We start from the raw sequence: 21,018 nt of genomic DNA on the forward strand, positions 1-21,018 counted from the left end.
CCTGCACAAACAAGTCAGGTTGCTTCAGTCAGGAATCTTTTTCAGGCCAAAAGCAGGGGAAGCTCAGTTAAAAAAAGGGGAAAAGGAAAAATAGAGAGTATTTAGATTAAAACTATGGCAAATTCTAATAAAGTTTTCTAATGAAACCCTTTAAATTTTTGTTTGCAAGGCTCTGGCATTGCATTGCAACCAAGAAATGGCAGCTTCAATGTCCAACTATATTGGATTGTTAAAACGCTAGAGAACATGAATTTAATTAAGGAAAACAGCACTCTTTCCATACCAGAATATACTGATATTTTTGTAGGAGCAAATACAACTTTAATAGAGAATCACAGAATCTTTTATGTTGGAAAAGACCTTTGTGACCATTGAGTCCGAGCATTAACCCAGCACTGCCAAGTCCACCACTAAACCATGTCCCCAGGTGTCACATCTACACACGTTTTAAATACCTCCAGGGACAGGGACTCACCACTGCCCTGCTCAGCCTGGGTCATGTTCCACATGCTGAATAAGAAGGTGGCATTGGGATAAAAATTCTGACGGTGGTTCTGCCATCGTGACTCTAAAAGCTACATTATTTATTGAAAGAACATTACAGTACTGGTGAGGAGAAGCATGACTAAAATTGGAAATGTCAAAATGTAGTGAAAATTCATTGTGATCCTGAGATTAATATGGATACTGCACAGTGTTTCTGTGGAAGTCAGACAAGTGGTATTGGGGATTACTATGAATCAACCATAAGTGATTCATTGAACATAATGACCTTTGTTAAATTTTGTACAAGTTTGCTACTTAAAATGGGCTAAGCTGGAATTCCTGTAAGTGGTAATTCACTCCTTATGCATGACTTGATTTTCTTTTCTAACTTATTTGGATGAGGTGGCATAGGCTTTTACATCATGATGTTCTTGCCAGCAACATCTAGTAATTCATTCTGCCAGCAAGAATGCCACCTGAGATATTACTTTTTTTCTGGCTGGTGAGGTGATATCTATCACAAAGAAATCTGGATACTGGAAGAGGGAGTTTGGAGTGGAAAGTAGTACATTACTTATTATGGATTGTGCTAATTGCAGAAGGGAAGATTGCTCTCAAGTCCCAGTGTGTCAGATGAAGCTGCAGTTATTTAGTACATCTGAAAATCAGACAAAAGGAATGTAAAATTGGAAAAAGTGTTATTTCAAAAAAAGTCACTGTCCCTAGTCACGACTAGGACTTCATTTCAAAGGTAATTTAAATTAAAGTAATTTCATCCAGTTCAGTACTTTGCAGTTATTATTGTTTATCTGAGGACTCTGGCAGCACTTATCTTCAATATTGTTAATTTCAGTGGAGTTGAATGCAAGAATTTTAGTTCACTATCTCATCCAAGGACTGGCTTCTTAATCTATAACATCTCACTACTGTGAATCAAGATAAACCACAGACCATCGATATTAGGAAATTTATGATGATGTATAGATTTGAACTGGCCATGTTAACATTTATGATGCCAGGTAGAAATTAAAAGTTCTTTTAGAACTATTTTTATGTAAATTAGACAATATTTTGTTTTTAACACTATCAAATCTGGTAAATAATTTGCACAAGTTCTTTACAGTAAAAATAGACTTCCACAAGGAAGCATTTAATTTCATTTACATTACTATTGTCCAGAACTTAGACAGTAGGAGGTATACTGATATATATTTATAAGTGATCCAGCATCTGCTGGGAAAAGGGAAAACAATTGGAGATTTAAATCCTTTTATTAATCCAAAAGAGCATTTAGTCTCAACATCATAAAATAAATGAAAAAATAAATATAATTGTTGGAAAAGTTAAAATCATTTCAGTCTTTGTTTTTTTCTTTTTTTTTAACTTATGGATACAACAGATAATGTTGTTCTCCCCTGTAAGTATCTTACAAAAATGTACACAAAACTCATTCAGTCATGGATGTAATAATCAGTTCATTGTCATCAAAAGAACGGGTAGCACTGAGTAACTTCAATCCTTTTTGTATTCTTGTCCTGTGAGAAAGACCTATATTGAAGCATAAACAGAACATGCCTTGGAGGAAAGTGTAGTCATTTCCTAATTGAATGTATAATTTATTTTATAATTCATTTGAATGTATCTTTCATTTTATTGGAAAAAAAACTCCCTACCTAACCCATCCTCTGGTGTGCGTGCTCATTATTTTAAAATTAAGACCTTCTGTTGCTTAAGTGCCTGTACATAGAAGCACAAACGTATCTAAATTTACTCTCCTGTGTAGGCCAATTGAATTAACTTGGCTGCACATTTGAATAATATAAAAATGCACATAATGATCAGTAGAACCAGGACTCATAATTTCTTTCAGAAATCACATGTAACTGTTCACTTAAAAAAGCAATTTATAATTTTCTTGATAAACTTGGAGAATCAGACAAATGGAAGGATCCAAAAAAGTTGAAGAATGCTAACTTTTTTTTTAAATAGTGTAGTTTGTGTATCAAGACCAAGAGGCCAATTTCTATATACATGATTGAAATTACTTCATAAAGAAATAAGGATGCTTCCCTCCAGCTGAGTGAATGATGTACAAGTCATTAATTTAAAAAAAATATATAATTATGTATTCTAAATAGGTTTTTTATTCTTAAGTGTGTTCTTCTCTTAAATCAGTTCCTTCAGAATAGATTTATATCTGAATATTCATGGCACACTACAAAACAATTTAATTAAAGATTATAACGTTTTTCTTTCTCTTTCCAGTTCAACAGAAGAGCAGTTTCACTGGCAAACACAAGGTAATATACCTATCTACACCTATGTATTACTTACATTCTCTCCCAGAAAGATCATTTTTACCTAAAAAAGATGGAGAGGAAAAGCACATTGATGTATGTGGAGGTTTTTGTTGGGGTTTTTTTGTGTTTTTTCTCATTGCTAGTGCGTGAAAACTGTACTTAAAAAGTGAGAAGATTTGGCAAAAGTTTTTAGGATTGACGAAAAGTACATCGAAACTAAGTAGAGTTTTGAGAAGGGGCACTGCTAAATGTGTCTCTGGCTTTTTTTACTACTAGAGCTAAATATTCTCATTTTGCTTTTATTAATCCAAGGCCACGCTTTCAAAGGATGGCACAATTTTCAGTATGGCCAGTGTCCTGGGAATGTGTGGCCTCCATCCCTTCATCAGCTGTGAATGCTTAGTCACAAAAAACTGGTTTTAGCTTTTGTCTTGTATATGGCTTTACCTTTTTGGCCTTCTTTTACATTATTATGTCGTTAATTTCATTACAGATGGTCAGAAGGATATAGAAGATGAACTCACCACTGGTCTGGAGCTGGTGGACTCCTGTATTAGATCGCTGCAGGAATCAGGGATACTTGATCCACAGGATTATGCAGCCACTGAAAGTAAGTTGCTAGAAATATATTTTCTAGAACTCAAAAATTTCTTGCTTTAAAACTGAATGCATGTGTTTAAGTCCTGCTAGTTTTTTGGGGCAAAAACAAGCACATGAAATATATTTTAAGGAAAATATTTTCTAATTGCAATGTTGTTGTACTATACTATAAGGTCATGTTACAAAACTTCAGCATCGCCACCATAAAAACATAAAACAACCATAAAAATACCATTCAAACAGCAATTTTTCACTATCCAAAGGTAATAAAATGAAACATACTGGGTGGCTGTGAGGAAGTCTGATGTCTGATTGTAACCACTTGGCCAGGTAGCTGGTAACTCCTTACAACTAAAATTTTCTTGTGGACACAGAGACAGAAATAAGTGAACTTAAAGATGATGCACAGAACAGCAGCTGGAGCAAAAAAGTGAAGTCTTGTCTCCAAGGTTGGCTCACTGGTCACTTACCAGCCATTCAGTGAGTGGATGGATTGTTGGAACCAGCCACTGGGGAAGGGAATCAAGGCTCCACAACAGCAAAAGTGATCAAGGGACATGCCACTCAGTGTGTTTGTGGAGCAGATGTCTACCAAGAGTTGTGCTCATGAGTCACACCAAGACTGTTTTCCAGCATGTTAACTGGTCTGTTATCAGATGTAGCACTAGATGATGGAAAAGCAGGTTACTTCCCTAGATTCCTTTCTTTTTTCTCAGGCTCCTATCTCATATTCTGTCCCCATCTGCCACAATATAAACCCACATTCACTTCTCTGCAGTTCCTGACACTGGCTTTGCTTTTTTTTAGTATTTCTCTGCATCTCATTCCCTCTTTCTCAGTTGATCCCTGCTACCCAGTACCTTCTGACTGAGTCACATCTTTGGAGGTGGCTGCCCAAATTCAGCTTTCTTGATATCAAAAGGGAAAATCTCCCCTGCATCTGATGAAGTTGATGAACTGTGACAACCACCTTCTTCAAAGTATCTCTAGCAATGACAAGTCATCACCTGCAATATGGTCATCAGGTGACAGAAGGAAGACATTGCACATTGGATACAGAATTTTATTTTTCCAGAACACTTTTCATTATTTTAAAACAAGGTTTGCTGTCAAATAAAGGCTGACAATCCTAGGACAGTAGAAAATGTTTCATTTTTCATGTGCACAAGATTTCTGGGCCAACAGTGTTACTAACACTTTTGTTATGGTTTTGCTTAATCTGAGCAGAGTCTGTATGATTGGCATCTGTTAAAATGTTGCTTGATCTGATCAAAATAGGGAAAGTGATGAAACAATGCAAGCCCTTGTTTTTTTCTTCATTTGGGGGTGAGGAGAAACAAAACAGACTAGCATGATAAGGATTGCCTTCAAAATGTGATACTGTGATAAAAAAATGAAACTGGGTAGATGGCAATAGAGGAGATTGAGAGCAGAGTGGGGCCAACTTGTATGGAGAGCTGCCAAAAACTGGCTTAAGAGGTGGAAACTAAGAAAAAAAATTTGGAGAAAGATGAAGATAGTACATGGAATGAAGTCTGTGTACGTGAAGAAAACTAATACTAAAGACATTTCTGAGGAGCATCACCATAAGCTAAAAGAAAATAGGAATGCAGGTAGATAGAATAATAAAGAACATGGGCAAATGGAAAATGGCAATGGAGAAGAAGAACAATAGAGATGGATTTGTAGGGGATCATCAGGAGAGGAACTGAGGTTTGTTGAAGGAGGAGGTCCATACAGAATTTTGAAAGCAGAATTTGCTTGGCTGGATGATTTGTTTGTGGAGCAAGAGCTAAGTGCAAAGAAAGGGGACAACAGGGTGATGAGAATGACAGCCCAGAAAAGGAAAAGTGCTATCATGGACAGGACAGTAGCTGTCCCTAAGAAACACAGGTTTGGAGAGATCAGGCAGGTGCATGTGCTCACAGGGAAGCAGGCTTCCCCACAGGGCTGCAAGCTTGATCTTCTACTGTCAGGAAATATTTATAAAGCCTTTTGTCACAGTGCCCTTATTCCTCTGCTCTGGGCTCAGCTTGTAATAAAACTAGATTGCTATTTGCCATTTATGGGTTTAATTAAGAATCAGATCTATATGCCAAAGCTAACAGTTGCAGCTCTGCTAATCACTCATAAATATGATTAGGATGTCATATACTGGATTTTTTTTTTCTGGTTTGGAGGTCTTTTTTGAATTTCGAGTAAAATGTTACAAACACTTTGGACAGGTAAAATGTTACTGTGTTTCAAAAGTCAAAAGTCAAGACTGTACAGCATAATTTGAATTTCTTATGAATTCATTAGAAAACAATTATTATCATGCCCTATTTTGTACATTTTCTGTCTATGCCTAATTTACCCTAAGTTGAGGCTCAAATTACAACAGCACACTAAAGGGAAGAGTGCCTCTGACTTCTGTAACAACGAGTAGAACACACATACACAATGAAAACAAAAGTCTCATATTTACTTAATATTTTGTTGTGTCCCTCCTTTGTGCCCTAAAGCTTTCCTGTTATAGTTGTGAAATCATTCAAAGTATTTTCTGCTGATACTTAGTTTTTGGTGTTCCCAGTTAGGTGTGCTGAGAACAAACTGTTGTAACAGAACACTGTGGGAGCACAGTCTCAAATATTTGAAGCATGATACCAAAAGGAAGTTTAAAGCCCACTCTGTAATGTCTCAAACACAGTATTTGCATTTCCTAGACACTTCAGTTCTTAATCCTTTCAATTTTGAAATAGGAAATGAGATCTATATAAATGTCTCACTTTACAGATATTCCAAAAATCACCATTTGTGATGTATCTGAAATAAACATTGAGTGCTTAGAATTATCCACCAGGATGCTATTGTTTGTTTTTTCTTTGTATTGAACATTTTTCAGTGGAGACCTGATACGATGCAGTAAAAACCACAGAACCATTTTGCATTGTGTTCACTGGCCATAAGGCATGGAAGGAGGGAAAGAGAGATGACTCAGAAAAGGAAACGTAGTCTGGAATTTTCTAACTTTTGAGCTCCCAATTTGACAATTTTACTTATGTTTACTTCTCTGCAGTTTGACTGCAAAACTGTATTTTAAGTAACAAGACTGACTCTGAGGAGAGCATTTCCTGCCTGCCATGCATTTGAAGCAGATTTTTTGAAATCATCATATGAAAGCCTGCCCAGTGATGTGACCACAGCTTCCTTTTCTGAACTGTGTGCATCTAGTCTAATGACTTAATCTATCAGTAGCCCTGCCTTTGGAGAGGATTAGTGTGTCTCTTCTCAGGATCTTTACAATTTGGTTTCACGCACTCTGATTTTCTCAGACTTAATTGTAAAAAGTTGTCACATAGCAGTGAGCTGTTATAATACTCTAAATCCCAAACATCACTTCACATGTGCTATTCCTTTGGTAGCAAATAAAAGCTGTGAAAAAAAAGGCTAATGGGACAAGTCACATGAAAGAGGCTTACACAGGAGGGGCTCTGGATTGCTAATAGAGATGCTCACTAATCATCTTTACTGAGTGTGAATCAGCAAATGTTAAAAACTTTAAGTTTTAACTTCTTTATTTGGTGAAATGAAAGCAGAGTGATCATTGCTTTTAAAGTAATTATTAGCAGACAGGCAGATTCATAACTGCTGCAAGCTCTCATACAAGCTTCCTGTGGTGGAGCTGACCCTGGACAAGGTTATATGCCACCAAGGAGAGCTCCTGCACTGTCCCCCACCTATTTCTTCTGTCCCAATTCAGTGTTAGTTGTCTTCCTCAAACCATGTGCTTCCAGCTACAACCGACAGACAAAAAGTCAGGAAACTTCCAGAATTATGCAAGAAACTGCATCTGACTGGAGCCCTGAGCCTGCATCACCATGGTCCAGTTCCCACACTGCAGTGATTTCTCATTGTCTCTGTGTAGCTCTGGATCTGTCAAGACTATGTCACTCCAGTTTGCGTCAAACATGTCATAGTTTTGTGGCCTCAGAGGGGTGTTCAGCCTGTCCTGAGTGTTTCTGGGGATCATCAGCAGAACAGCAGTGGCCCACACATCCCCCCAGTCCCCGAGGGAGGGCACATACAGCTCCCGCTGGTGTCGGCAGACATCAGATACAGAGGGTCCAGGGGTCACCCTGAGGGCACTCAATCCATCCTCCTCCCTGCTCCTCGTTGCTGAAACACCCAGCTTGCTTGGCTGCTCCTCTCTGAAAACATTTCTTCCTTCTGCCATTAGCTTTTTCTAACAGGAACTCCAAAGCAGTGCTTTTGCATAAATGAAGATAAGTAACTGCCACCCTAAATAGGGTCAGGGGAAAGACCAGATGTTTGAGAGCCGATGTAATCACATATAAGATGCTGGAAATGAGTCATGGAAGAGGGATGGGAATGCACAGTAACTGCAGGACCTGAAGTCACTGGGTGAGGAAGCGTGCAGAGGAACAAAATTTAGCTCAGAACAGAGTTATCTCATTAAGGATGTTTCAGGAGACACAGCAATACTGAACAGTGAATGTAGCTCAGGAAGGGTATTTTCATGGCAGAATGGTTTAATCTAGTGAGGAAAGGCATGTGAAAATAAATTTTGTGAGGGCTGAGTATGCACTGTGGAGACAAAAAGTTAATATTTCTGACTAGAAATCTTGGAAAAATGCAGGGTAAAAGAAGCAAGACATTATTTCCTCCCCTTCCCATCACTGCACCACTGTCTCAAAATCACACAAGTACTTCAGATCCATTCCTTTTACTACCTGGTCAATGCATCTCCTTTTTTGGTTTTGTTTTGTTTTTTTTCCTTTTCTCCACTCAAATTATGTGTAAGAACAATTGAAAAGGTGGAAAGCTGCATGGGAGGAAGGAGAGTAAACACAGATATACAGCTGTCTGAGTTAAGAAGATTGGTTGCTGAGGACATTTGTCATTAAGGTTTAATAAGGTTGCAGTGTGGCCTGCAGATGAGTGGGAAAGGTCCTGATGAGCTGCCTGAGGCCCCCAGATGTTCATACTCTGTGACAGAGAAACTGGAGTCCTCTAAGCAATTGTTTAGACCAAACTGTCTTTTCCTGATGTTTGTAAATTTGCAGTTTACGGATGGGTAGTGTAAGGTAAAAGTGGAACAAGAAGAAAAGTTGGTTCTGTATTTCTTACCCTTCTATTAGTTTCTCTGTCCCCCTGTTCCTGTGGGTCACTAGCATGCCACATTAGAGGATTGATGTGACACTGTCATCAAAACAGTTTCTGAGAGAATTAGCTGAAGCTCACTGTGTCTTTACAGAATACACTGCATCCTTACAGTCTGCAGTGGTGGAGACAGGCAGTGGTTTTTCTTTCTGTTATGCCATTAGCAAAAGGAAGGGTAGCAGACTTCAAAGATTACTGAACAAATCCATTGGCACTTTCTTCCTAGCTTAAACCACAGGCTCAAATGTCTGCTAATACAGAAGTCTCTAATTTTAATTTATCTATTCTTAAATCTTCCACATTTCTTCCTTTGCTTCAGCCTCCACAAAATAACCATGGGAGTGGTCTTTAAAGGATTATTGGTCAGATTTATGAAGCTTTTGGTGTTTATGTTTCTAAGTGAAACAGAATAATTTCATTATTTTTCACTTGCTTCATCACTTCATTTGGCAACCTTCCTTGTTTGCTCTCTAAATCAACAGTACAGACTGTAGGAACTGGGCTCTTGTTGACATGGATCAAAAAACTTCCTGGATAGTTCTCCTAATTGTCTTGATAATTTTTAAATGCTCATTTTTAATTTCAGTATTTTTTTTAGAACAAGCAGTTTCTATTAGGATTGCAGTGTTTCCCACACAACACTGCCAGTACTCCAAATGAATTTTTTTCCCCACATTTTATGGATACATATTTTTATTTATGTCTGTGACCCTGTTGTTGTGGTGCTCAGGATTAATTGCAGAATTCAGAGCACTGATAAGGGAATAAATACAATGCAGATTTAATAATGCCATCTTCTTGGCTAAGGCCATTTCATAATGCGCTTCACAGATGCGACATATTGACAGAAATGCAGGCAATTAAGTGTGTCCAAGTTCTTCTAGGGAAGAAAAAAATGGTTAACCACTCTGGTCTCAATCCCACAGTATATTAACTTTTTTAGTAATTTTAAACTGTTTGCCCCAAATGTAACACAAACAGGTAGCAGTACCATTGAGATGCTGGGGTTTTTTCCCTCTGAAGAATGAATTGTGTTACAAGAGCATTTTACCACATGAAATTACATACAGATCTTGCATTAGACAGATGTGGATTTCACTTAAAACCCCTGTCTAATTATGAGACTGAAAAGGTAGGCTAGCCTCTTAATTTATTCTCTTAATTCACTTTTGTTTCAGCAATTTTTTATAATAAGAGAGATCCTCCTTACTCAATGGAAAGCAGTTGTTCCAGCATGAAAAAAGCACTCCTTGTTCAACCTGTATGATTTTCAGCTTTTATAAGCTGATTTTATTATAGATACTGAAAATGGATTGAAACAAAAAGGAACTATTTACACAATGAATGTGTAAAAGGATGTCTGTTTTCCATCCCATAGCTATTGCTTTGTGAAATTGCCACCTGTCAGATGGCTGGACATTCTCAATGAGATGAAATTTGGCAACAGTGGACATCACAGTTTTTGACAGATGAAGTTATTGCCATTTCATTATCTGCTCTGAGAGCCAGAGCTGTCCAGTTTAGTCATTCTTTGTGCACGCAAAGGAGGTGTTCTTGTGGGATCTCCTGGTAAACATACACACTAATAGAATCATGTGCTCTTTGAGCATGTTTCCAAGCTGAAAAACCCCTAGGAAGTGTGCATGCCCCTCCTCCATTTCAGGATCAGAGTTTTAGGAGTAGAAGTGGCATAAGTGCCTAACACAGGCTACACTATCTTTCTGGCTGCTGCATTAATGCAAACCTGGCAGTGTCTGACTCAAGAGTTCATAGCTCCAGGTAAATCTCTCTGAGTATGAAATTTTGATTTATTAGGGAAACTTCTGTCAGTATTGTAATATATTTAGGGTAAATATTTATGGTTGGACATTTTGTATGCCTCTCTTTACTCAGTTCATCTCTTCTAAAACAAGACTTTGGCCAATCTTTCCTTCAAATCTTCAGGGTTTTAAAGTCATTTTTGACCAATTTGTAATGGAGTAAATCACTGAAAGGGGAACACCATTTTTCAAAGGATGGTTTTACAGTTGTTCATTGTGTGTTCTCACAGAGAAAGTTTTAAAGGAATCGTCTCAACTGTGAGTCAAATTCAGTCTTTTGAAGTAGTTGTTAAATATGTATATTTGTTAGAAATGGGGATAAGATGTTGTTGCCTTTACCCATCTCCCCTTTTTGGCCCTAGTCACCCTAAGTGTGAGCATGAATTAACAATTAAGTCATTTAACATTGTAATAGCCACTGGCTGATCACAAACAGAGCCCTGCTTTCCAGGGGCAATCCTCAGCAGGAGATGAATGTCTTTACCAAATATCTGACAATGAAAAGCTCCTGTAGATTCATTGCTACACCCCACTAAGACATTAGGATTTGATGAAATGAAGTTGGCCCTAGTGCTGCTGAGAGCAGCTCTTACATCTCAGCAGCAGTGTTTACAGCCAGTGCTGCCTCAGGAAATGCTCCATCAGCACTGAGCATCCTTAGCTTGGACTCCATTGAATATTTTCATTCTCTGTGACAGGCAGAGCTCAAAGACATTGAGAATAGCCCCAGAAGAAATGTAGCTCAAACACTGCCATGCAGTACTCCATCACCTCTGCCCTTCTGGGTATCAGGATGGTATAACAGGCACAACTTTGTGACTGACATATCACATCCTGGTAAATTCATGCCAGTGTTCTTACTTTAAATGCAGGAATGAATTTTTCCTTTTAGGCTGCTTCCCTTATGCAGGCAGGAGAGCAGTCTTAGGAGCAGAGTCACAGAATGGGCTTTCACCACCAGGATTCCTGACAGACTTTGGTATCTACCTCAGGATGGACTCAGGTCCAGCTACTCTTTGGTTTGCTGCCTGTCTTCAAGTTCATGTGTGATTGTTGCAAGCAGGAAACCTGGTGAAGGCTGAATGTGTTCAGGGAAGCAGTTTATGCTCTCCCTGGTTTCCTCAGAGGTGGCACAGAAGTTGCTGTAGGCACCCTCCTGTGCAGAGCTTCAATCATCTCGATTCTTCTGCTGCCCTTCTGCAGATTGGTAGGTGCCTAGGGAAGTTTACAGGCTTCTGGGGGAAAGCACTAGAAGTGCAGTTCAAAACTGATAGCCCAGCACATGCCCTTATTGTTGGACCTAAACTTCTGCAGGCTGCCTCTTGCAATTTCCTCTCCTTAGGAAGTTCTCCAGATGGAGACACTCACACCTTCTTAACATCCACCCTTCTCCCTTCCTGTGCTCTCTTGCCTTTTCTTAGTGCACCATCTTTCCCTAAACCACCCATTTCTGTCTTACCACATCCTTGTCTTTTGCATCCTTTCTTGTTTCAATTCCCATATTTTCTTTTATCTATTTCCTTTATCTTTTATTTTTTCACATGGCATGCAATAAAGCCTCAGTGCTTGTCCCCAAAACAGATGATCATTCATCCTCAGAGACAAAAAAAAATCCATCAAAACTCCCCAAATCCCACACACATTTTCTGCATATAAGTGACCTTGCTATCCTGACTTTTCACATGCTTTCCCATTAAGTAGAAGCAAACCCAGATTGTGTATTGCTGTGTCAGAAGTACCTCTATGAGAACATTGCAACTAATGAATTTCTAATTTCCCTCAATTTCTGCACAGCAGCATACAGGCTGAATTTTTGTTTCAATGTGCTGTGACCTGTAACATGGATTTTCTTGATGTTTACTTATATCTGCAAGATGGAAAATGTGTTTATATATAAATTCCATACTGATATCACAACATTACTTCATTTCTCTGAACTTGTCCTGTGACGAATCTGATTTTGGTATCTGGTGTCATTTAATGCTGTGCAACTGACTTAAAGTCCATGCTTAAGGAAAAGAACCCCTCACAATCTAGCTTTAGTACTGTAGTAGAGAATAAAAACAAAAAACAAACTACAGCAGTAACAGCAGGTAAAACATACGTGGAGGGGGAAAATGGAAAGATGAGAGTCAAGACCAGGACAGCAGGAACAATTAGTGGCAATGTCAAAGATGGATAGGAGGTAATGATCGGTTTGTAATGCTTAGTCTGTGTCAAACACAAATCCTTTACAGGCAACCAGGTGTTTCCTCATCCACTGCAGGAAGCAGCTACTGAAGCTCGTTAGGAAATGACAGTGACTTATAGTAGCATCTGTAGGAGCAGAACTAAGAAAGGCTTTTGGCATGCGAAGCCAGAGCGCAAAAGAACATCAGTAAATATTGTGCCTGTAGTACAGGCCAGGAAACAAATGCACCCACATCCCACAGCAGACTGATCAGCCACTCACCCTGCTCCTGCCTCAGTGGCAGTGCCAGTGCCTGCACACTCGGCTCAGTCACGAGTGCCAAGAGCCGCATAATTCTGGGATCTGCCGCTGCCAGCTTGGGAGCATAAGCATTGTGGAGAGGCAGCCCTGAAAAAAGAGGTAGTTGGCTTGTTACCCTATGTAAAATGATGTATGTGGAAGATAAAATTTTGGCAGGTATGGATTTGGGTTTGATTTCTGTTGTGCTACATGCAGTTTACACAGCTCTCAATCAAGTAGGAATTTTGTGACTTCTGTGGTAACGCAGATTAGGGAGCTGCTTCCATTTTTTCCATTCTGGCGTTACAAATGGAGAAATGCATTTTCTCAGGACAATGTGAGAGCAGAGAATGGTGCTCATTTGTGTGGACACAGAGAAAGAAAGCAGAAGGGTATACTTTCTGGTTTATGGCAGAGGAGGTTTTGGCAGATGAAAAAGATCGTAATAAAATTTTGACCTTTTTGACTTACTTTTTAATTGACTTCTGCAACAGAGCTAAACACATTCTGAACTGCCTCACCTCAGAGACCAAATAGTCATTTTCTTTTGTGGACAGAAAAGATTCAGGATTTAAGCCTGTCAAAGGTCTGGAAAAAAATTGAGTTCTGCTTTGCACAAGAAGAGGAAACCTGTTTTGTGCTAGTAGTTAAGTTCATAGAGCAACATAATAGTGTAATAGATCTGCTGATATCTTTTGTATTAGATCCATATATCTGTGAGGGGTTTTATAGGCTTTTATAATCAGAAGCTGTTGGGCACTTTTTTTTTTTTTTTCCAGCAGTCTAATTTAGGTCTATCAGAGGAGATTTGTCTGTTCTTTTTCTTTTCAGATAATGCATTCAGCTTCCATGTGCATCATGTTTGTGGGATGTCTATAAACATCTGATTGTATTTCCTAGTAATAAAAAGGGAACACATTAGTTAAGTACTATTGATAGCAGTTTTAGGCTGTGCTAGGCTCAGAGGGTACTAGAAACACTTGATGCTCGCAGCTGGTTTTCACAGGTAGAAAAAATTAAGATTTAGTAATGCAAAATGTGTTCTTAATGTAGTCAGCCCTTTTTTTTTTCCTCTAAACAAAGCCCACACACCATTTTAAATATAGTTATTCCTTTAAAAATGGGACACTGATAATGAAAACACAAATTAAAAAATGACAGTTTTTAATGCCAAAACCCAGTGTTTCTCAGATGGAAAGATGGCAGTTCCTTCTGAGGTGGAGTTTCCTGTCTGTGTTGCGACATGCAGTGCCTCTTTCTGTACACAAGTTTCTTCTTCTGGTCACTTTCACAAATGTATCTAATCCCATGAAGGAGCCCCTCTCAGGTACTGTTCTCCTGTAGTTCCACAGTGATATTTTAATAGAGAGCGTGCTTCTGTTACACTGAAGTGTTCTACCACTCCTAGTGCTGCACAGTGTCACAGAAGCAGCATCAGAAAGGCTTGAGGATATTATTTTTCCTCTTTGTGTCTTCTGTAATGCAGAAATATAATTTAGTTATCATCCATGCTGCCCATCGTGTTCTTGTATTGTGTCTATCTATTGCTCCAATAAAGCTCATTGTTCTAATGGCCAATGATAAATTATCTTGTTCAGAGGCTATCTGATTTCGATATCTGCAGGGTTTAGCAAATAATTTCATAAAATATGATTAATCTTCTACCAAAATAAATTGGTTTAATCATGGGGTCAATTAAAAACTCACATTAGTATGGTTATCCTTGGTTTTAAACTCAGTTGAGGATAGATTTTCTGTTAAAAAAACCAAAACAAACAAACAGAAGAAAAACAAAGACGAGGCCAGCTTCTATATTCTGAGCCTAAATATGTATAGATCTATTCTTGCTCAGTGCATGTATTTCAGTCCTGGTCTGCAGCATCTTCATGAATTTCTCTCATTAGTAATGGAACTCCAGATTTTTCCTGCTGTCAAACATTACCCAGTATTGCTTATGAAAGAAGATCTGGCTGGTTTTGCATTTCATACAAACATCTGGAGTAATGCTACGCATGATATGGTATAAAAAGCAAAATACATACTATCTGAAGTTACCCTATCATGTCAGGATTACTTAAGCTTTACTATGTTACCTTACTCTATGAGGTTTAAAAAAAAAATCTTCCAAGAATCAAAAAAGAAATATTTACTGTTGAGATGGAATGAAAACTTTTTTTTTCCTATGCCCTTCAAGTTTTATACTTTTCTACTACTTCTTGTGGACATTTATGGTGCTTTGCTATCCCTTGGAGTAGAGATTTATTATTTCAAGTCCTAGAAGATGCCTGTTTTCCTCTTACAGTATTGGCAGAAGTTTTACCTTGTGCAAAAAGCATAAGATAATCAGTATCTAATGAAATTCGTTTTTATTTACAGTTCAATTACTGATGAAGTGTTTTTCATCTTTCTTTCCAATAGTAATTAGGTCAGAAGGAGAGTTAGAAGGAATATCCTTGTATTGTTCACTTATATAATGGTATCAGCCTAGTTTTTTGCATCATTTCTCCATATATATATATGTATCAGTTATAGAATTCTTGGTTAAAAATGAACTTTTTCTACTCTTGTGAATGCATTCCACAAAATCCTATTTTCCACTACCTAAGAATACATTCTATTGCAGTACTAAAGACCTTTTCTGTATTTGTAGGTAGAGCACAGCCCTCTTAATGCTGGTAGAGCATGGCATTGCATATAAATTACTTTCCTTTTTTGTAAAACAGGTTTGTTTCCAGTGTAGCCATTTAAGATTTGCTGCCTCTCATCTAAAGAGATGTGTTTGGTTCGTAACAAGGGAGCTGCCTGTGATTAAGCATTTAAAGTATTACCATTTATTTCTTCATTTTAAGTATGCAGATGGTGTTCCCCCTCTTACCTTCCCCCTGCCTTTTTTTGCCCTTCAACTTTCTTCATTTCTAGGGTATGGAATTCCTTTGCTGTTGTGCAGCCTTAGCATTTTTTCTAGTAATATAAAGCTACTGATATATTTAATATTTAATATCTCGTAGGAGGTGGATGTTGAAATGTTTTCCTAGACCTATTCTAGTTCTAGGCTAAGATTTGGAGGGAGAATGGGTGCCATGCTTATTACTGTTGGTATAGGAGAGCTGCTTGTTATCTCCTATTTGAGGTCAGACTAGCAGGTGCCTTGAAAACCATTCTTTTCCTACAACATCTGTTTGACAAGTTGTGTTTCCAACTGCAGATCTTAAGTTTTGCTTTGGTTAAATCTCTCCCTTTTCAAGTTAAGAAAATGTCTTCTTTTTAAGATTGCCACAAAGTTCTGTCATCTAGTTCCCAAGGACTTTCCTTATTGCCCCGTGCCTCTGCATTTCTCTCAGCTTCCCTGGAGACTAGAAAATGGAGAAGGTGTGTACCTATATAGCATTGTCACTGTGTTTTGCCACCCTCTGTGGTACTGCAGGGCCTCCCTTCTGCTCACTCAATCCCTCCACTTCCAAAACCATCCTAAATCATCTTGGCAATAGAGAGTTTCTTCAAAGAATGTTTCAGATGACCTCAAAATAGGACCCAGGGCAACGGAGGGGGTTAAAACAGACAGATAAGTGTTCTTTAACCTTCTGATTTGGAAGGAAAGTTCACTCATTCTAGATGGAGCAGTTTAATTCTGGGAGCAGGACTTAGAAACCAGGATGTACTAGTGAGATGCCAAAGAATTCAGTATCACCAGGAATAGTCTGTCCACTTTGTCATTAACTAGAATCACCTCTTCTCCAATAGCAGATACTGTGGAAGGACACCAGCAGGTTACCATCAGAAACTCTCTCTTGTTATGCTGTTCTTTTTAAATTATCCATTCCTTTGCAAAACTGGGCAACAAATAGAACTCAGCTTTAGGAGGGGTTGGCAACTGCTTAGTCGGAGTGCAGACACTTTAATGAACTAACAAAAAAGTAGGTTGTAGGGTAGGAATCGATCTTTTGCATTCAAATTAAATGACCTGGGAGGCAGAAGAAACAAGTAAGTGATGACTTTTTGGTATTTGAGATCCTTAATTAGGCATATACTAACAGTTAGGAGGTGGCTCCTCTCAATGGGATGTGAGGCACCTCAACCTATTAACTCTGTAAATGAATGTTTAAAGGACATTAAAGGAGTTTTGCCAGTGTTTTTCTTTCAACTGTTATCCAAATGAGCAAAGCAGGTTGAAGAATGTGTGAAGTGATTAATTACACTAATTAAAAACACTTTATTTACACTTACTCTATAATTTATCATTACTACTTTTGTCAGTTGATCGAAGGTGAGTGAAGTGTTGTTTATAATTGGTATGGGAGCTAATTAAATGGTCGTTCAAGCACGTTTTGGTCTATTTCCTTTGTCAATTAGAACTGGCATTGTAATAGATGACTGACCAAATGGAGATGTATAGCACAATAGTAGTGCTACATTTTACTGCTTACTTGGAGAAGCAAATGGGAAGCCAACAGACTTGTAATCTCAAGAAGAAAAAACCCTTCTCCTTTCATGTGCCTGCTATTTTTGTTTGTAACTTCATATGAAAAACTCAGGTAACAAACATGCAATTACCTCACAGAGGGTGACTAGGTAGATGTTTCTGTTGTTTGTACTGTGATTATTTTAGCCAATTCAGAGGTAATTATTGCACAGATTTGGAATACTGAATTAATCGTACCATTATTTTGCAATGATATAGCGCTGTATGTAACTTATCATTATCTGATATTTATTTTATAATGGAAAAACGATCAGATAATGTATTATTGAATACTTGTTGCACACTAAATTCTACTCTGTGGTGTAATATATTAATCCTGTTTCATAAATCAGCTTTTTTATTTGTTTTGTTTGTTTGTTTTGGAGATCGACTATACTATTGCTATATCTTGAATTGTTAGATACTGTGAAGCTAAAATGTTTGAAGTATTCCCTAAGATACTGTGGTCTAAGGATTAGGAAATGGGAGCAACTTTTCAGATGTTTGACAGGCAGACACTAGGGATAGATTATCATTGATATCCCCAAGAGAGCAATTTCTGTTGTTTCTTTTTGCGAGTTCCTCCTTTACAAGAAAACTCACATTTATCTGACTATTTAGCTTTGTGACACAGTAATGGTGCTACAATGTGACAGAAAAACTGTAAAGATCTTTCAGTGTGTAATAGAGTTAAATCCACACCCCTGCAACCTTAACTTGCTCTCCTGTAGTTTAAATATCTATCACAAGTACTGATTGTACTTAAATCTTATCAGACTTTCCCTTGGGAAACTGTCCTTAGGAAAAAAGGGGTCCTGCTAGGCTGGACACACTTTAGGAAGGAAATCTTAATGGCGCAGGAGTAGGCCATCCTTACATGCCAAAAGATGAGCTGATGAGGAAGAAGTCCAGCCTGGCTGAAGAGGAGCTTTTGCTGGAACTTAGGTGGAAAAGAAGAGTTTATTACCTTTGGAAGAAGGGGTAGGCAACTCAGGAAGGCTACAAAGATGTCATTTGGTCATGCAGAGAGAAAATGAGAAAGGCAAAAGCTCACTAGAAGTCAATCTGTTAACTGCTGTGAAAGATAATAAAATGTGTTTATACAAATACATTAACAACAAAAGGAGGGCCCAGGAAAATCTCCATCCATTATTGGATTTGGGCAGGAGGGGGAACATTGCCAATGCCATTATTGGATTTGGGCAGAAGGAGGAACAAGGCTAAAGTATTTAATGTCTTCTTTGCCTGAGTCTTTATCAGAAAGACCAGTTACCCTCAGAACAACCAGACCCCTGAGCTGGTAGACAGGCATGGAGAGCAGAACAGACTTCTGCAATGCAAGGGAAGTTGTGAGTGACCTGTTGTGCCACTGAGACACTCACAAGTCTGTATGGGGCAGGATGGGATTCCCAGAGGGTGCTGAGGGAGTTGGCAGAGCTCACCAAGTTGCTCTCCATCAGTTACCATCAGTTACCATGATGGTTGACCAGGGTGGTCCCAGACAACAGGAGGCTGGCAGATGGGATGCCTGTCTACAAGATGTGTTGGAAGGAGGAACTACAGGGCTGTCAGCCCAACCTTGGTGCTGGGGAAGATTATGGAACAGATTATCCTGAGTGTGATCACATGGCACATATTGGACAAGCAGGCCCTGTCAGGATCAGGTTTAGGAAAGGCAAGTCCTGTTCACCAACCTGATCTCCTTCTATGACCAGGTGACCTGCTTTGATTATGAGGGAAAGACTGTGAATTTAATCTACCTGGACTTCAGAAAAGCTTTTGCCCACAGCATTCTCCTGGGAAAACTGGCAGCCTATGGCTTGGACTTGGGTTAAAAACTGGAATGACAGCCAGAGCCTAAGAGTAGTGGTGAATGTTGCTGCATCCACTTGGTGGCCAGTCACTTGTGGCCAGGATTTGAGCCAGTCCTATTTAATATCTTTATCAACAATCTGGACAAGCGGATGGAGTGCACCCTGAGCAAGTTCATGGTTCACAACAAGTTGGGCAGGAGTGCTGATCTGCTAGAGGGTAGGCAGGCTCTGCAGAGGGATCTGGGCAGGCAGGATCGATGGGCCAGGGCCAGCTGCATGAAGTTCAACAAGGTGAAGTGCCACATCCTGCACTTTGGCCACAACAGCCTCATGCAGCTCCACAACATGGGGGAAGAGTGGCTGGAAAGTTGCCCATGGAAAAGGACATGGCAGGGCTGGTAGACAGCTGGCTGAGCATGATCTAGGAGTGTGTCCAGGTGGCCAATGGCATCCTGGCCTGGAGCAGCAATGGTGTGGCCAGCAGGAGCAGGGCAGTGATCATCATCCTGCACTCAGCACTGCTGAGGCCACACCTCAGATCCTGTGTCCAGTTTTGGATCTCTCAATGCAAGAAAGACATTGAAGTGCTGGGGCATGTCCAGAGAAGGGCAGCAGAGCTGGTGAAGGGTCTGGAGCAGCTGAGGGAGCTGGGGTTGTTTAGCCTGGAGGAAGAGAGGCTCAGGGGAGACCTCACTGCTCTCTACACCTGCCAGAAAGGAGACTGTAGCCAGGTGGAGGTTGGCTTCTTCTCCCAGGCAACCACCCACAGGACAAGAGGACATGGTCTCAAGCTGTACCAGGTGAGGTACAGGTTGGACATCAGGAAGATTTTTTTTCACTTAAGGGGTGGTTAAGACGCTTCCCAGGGAGATGATGGAGTCATGATCCCTGGAAGTGTTCAGGAAACAACTGGAAGTTGCATTTAGTGCTGTGGTTTAGTTGATAAAGTGGTGTTCAGTCAAAGGTTGGATTCTATGATCCTGGAGTCTTTTTCAACCTTAACAATTCTATGATTCCATCATGTGTTTGTTTTTAAAACCTCACTCATGATCTGGTAGTATTAGAAATATTACAAATTTAATAGCTTGACCTTCATTGCCCCCCATCTCAAATCAATGTCAGTGTACTGAATTAATCTCTCAGCACTTAGAAAATTGCTTATCTTCTGACTCTGGTAAGCTCCTTGGAGCCCAAGTTCCTACTAGCTTTCTTATATGAGATACTCTCCTGCTTATGATCACCATGGGGTATGATTCAGGTGAGCTCTGCTACTTGTGTGGTCACTAGACAAGTTCTTACCCTACGGTTAAAGGGAAGAAAACATTTAATGACTCACCAGCTCTGACTCCCAAACAAGATTCCTGTCTTTTCAACAACTGTTGGTGCTGATGCCTATTTTTTGTAATCTCTCAATGAAGCTTCAGTCAGCATTAATGACTTTTCATTGAATCAAAAGTCAGTGTGTTGATGCACTTTGGTCTTCGTTGGTTTTGGTTTGATTTGGGTTTTTTTTTTAGCTGGAACAGTATAAGCAGGTACTGGGAAGTTTCTTAGTATTTTGTTTTTCTGTTATTTAAAATAGTTTTGCTTGCAAACACTTTCCATTCAAGAACAATTTATTTAAAACATAAACTAAAAATTAAATTTTTAGGTTGTGATTTTGTTTCCTTGGTTTGATTTTTGGTTTTTTTACCCTGAATGTTGTAAGAAGGAAGAGGACATGACCTGAAGAGAGCAGAAATGACAGGCAAGATATTTTATTTTCAAAGAAAATATTGCTCTTGAAAATTAAAAAGACAAATGTTTTCATAATTTCATTTTTTTTGTTCACTTTTGACCCAGTCATGAATTATAATAGTAGCCTGGGTTCTTTGCATCACTTGCTTCCCGTAATCAACTCCTACTG

The 21,018-nt window shown here is 39.0% G+C and overlaps 1 protein-coding gene across 4 annotated transcripts in view; it reads left to right on the plus strand.

Annotated features, from left to right (window-relative positions):
* The window catches only part of CTNND2 (catenin delta 2), a 639,809-nt gene that overhangs the window by 336,352 nt on the left and 282,439 nt on the right, over window positions 1-21,018 (plus strand). For all 4 annotated transcript variants that reach the window (XM_059470378.1, XM_059470386.1, XM_059470397.1 and 1 more), the window contains exons 4-5: window positions 2,752-2,786; window positions 3,280-3,396. In XM_059470378.1, coding sequence (XP_059326361.1) covers window positions 2,752-2,786; window positions 3,280-3,396 — 152 coding nt within the window. The remainder of the gene's footprint in view (window positions 1-2,751; window positions 2,787-3,279; window positions 3,397-21,018) is intronic.

Source organism: Ammospiza nelsoni, chromosome 1 (assembly GCF_027579445.1).
Source record: "Ammospiza nelsoni isolate bAmmNel1 chromosome 1, bAmmNel1.pri, whole genome shotgun sequence".
In the NCBI taxonomy this organism is placed as follows: domain Eukaryota; kingdom Metazoa; phylum Chordata; class Aves; order Passeriformes; family Passerellidae; genus Ammospiza; species Ammospiza nelsoni.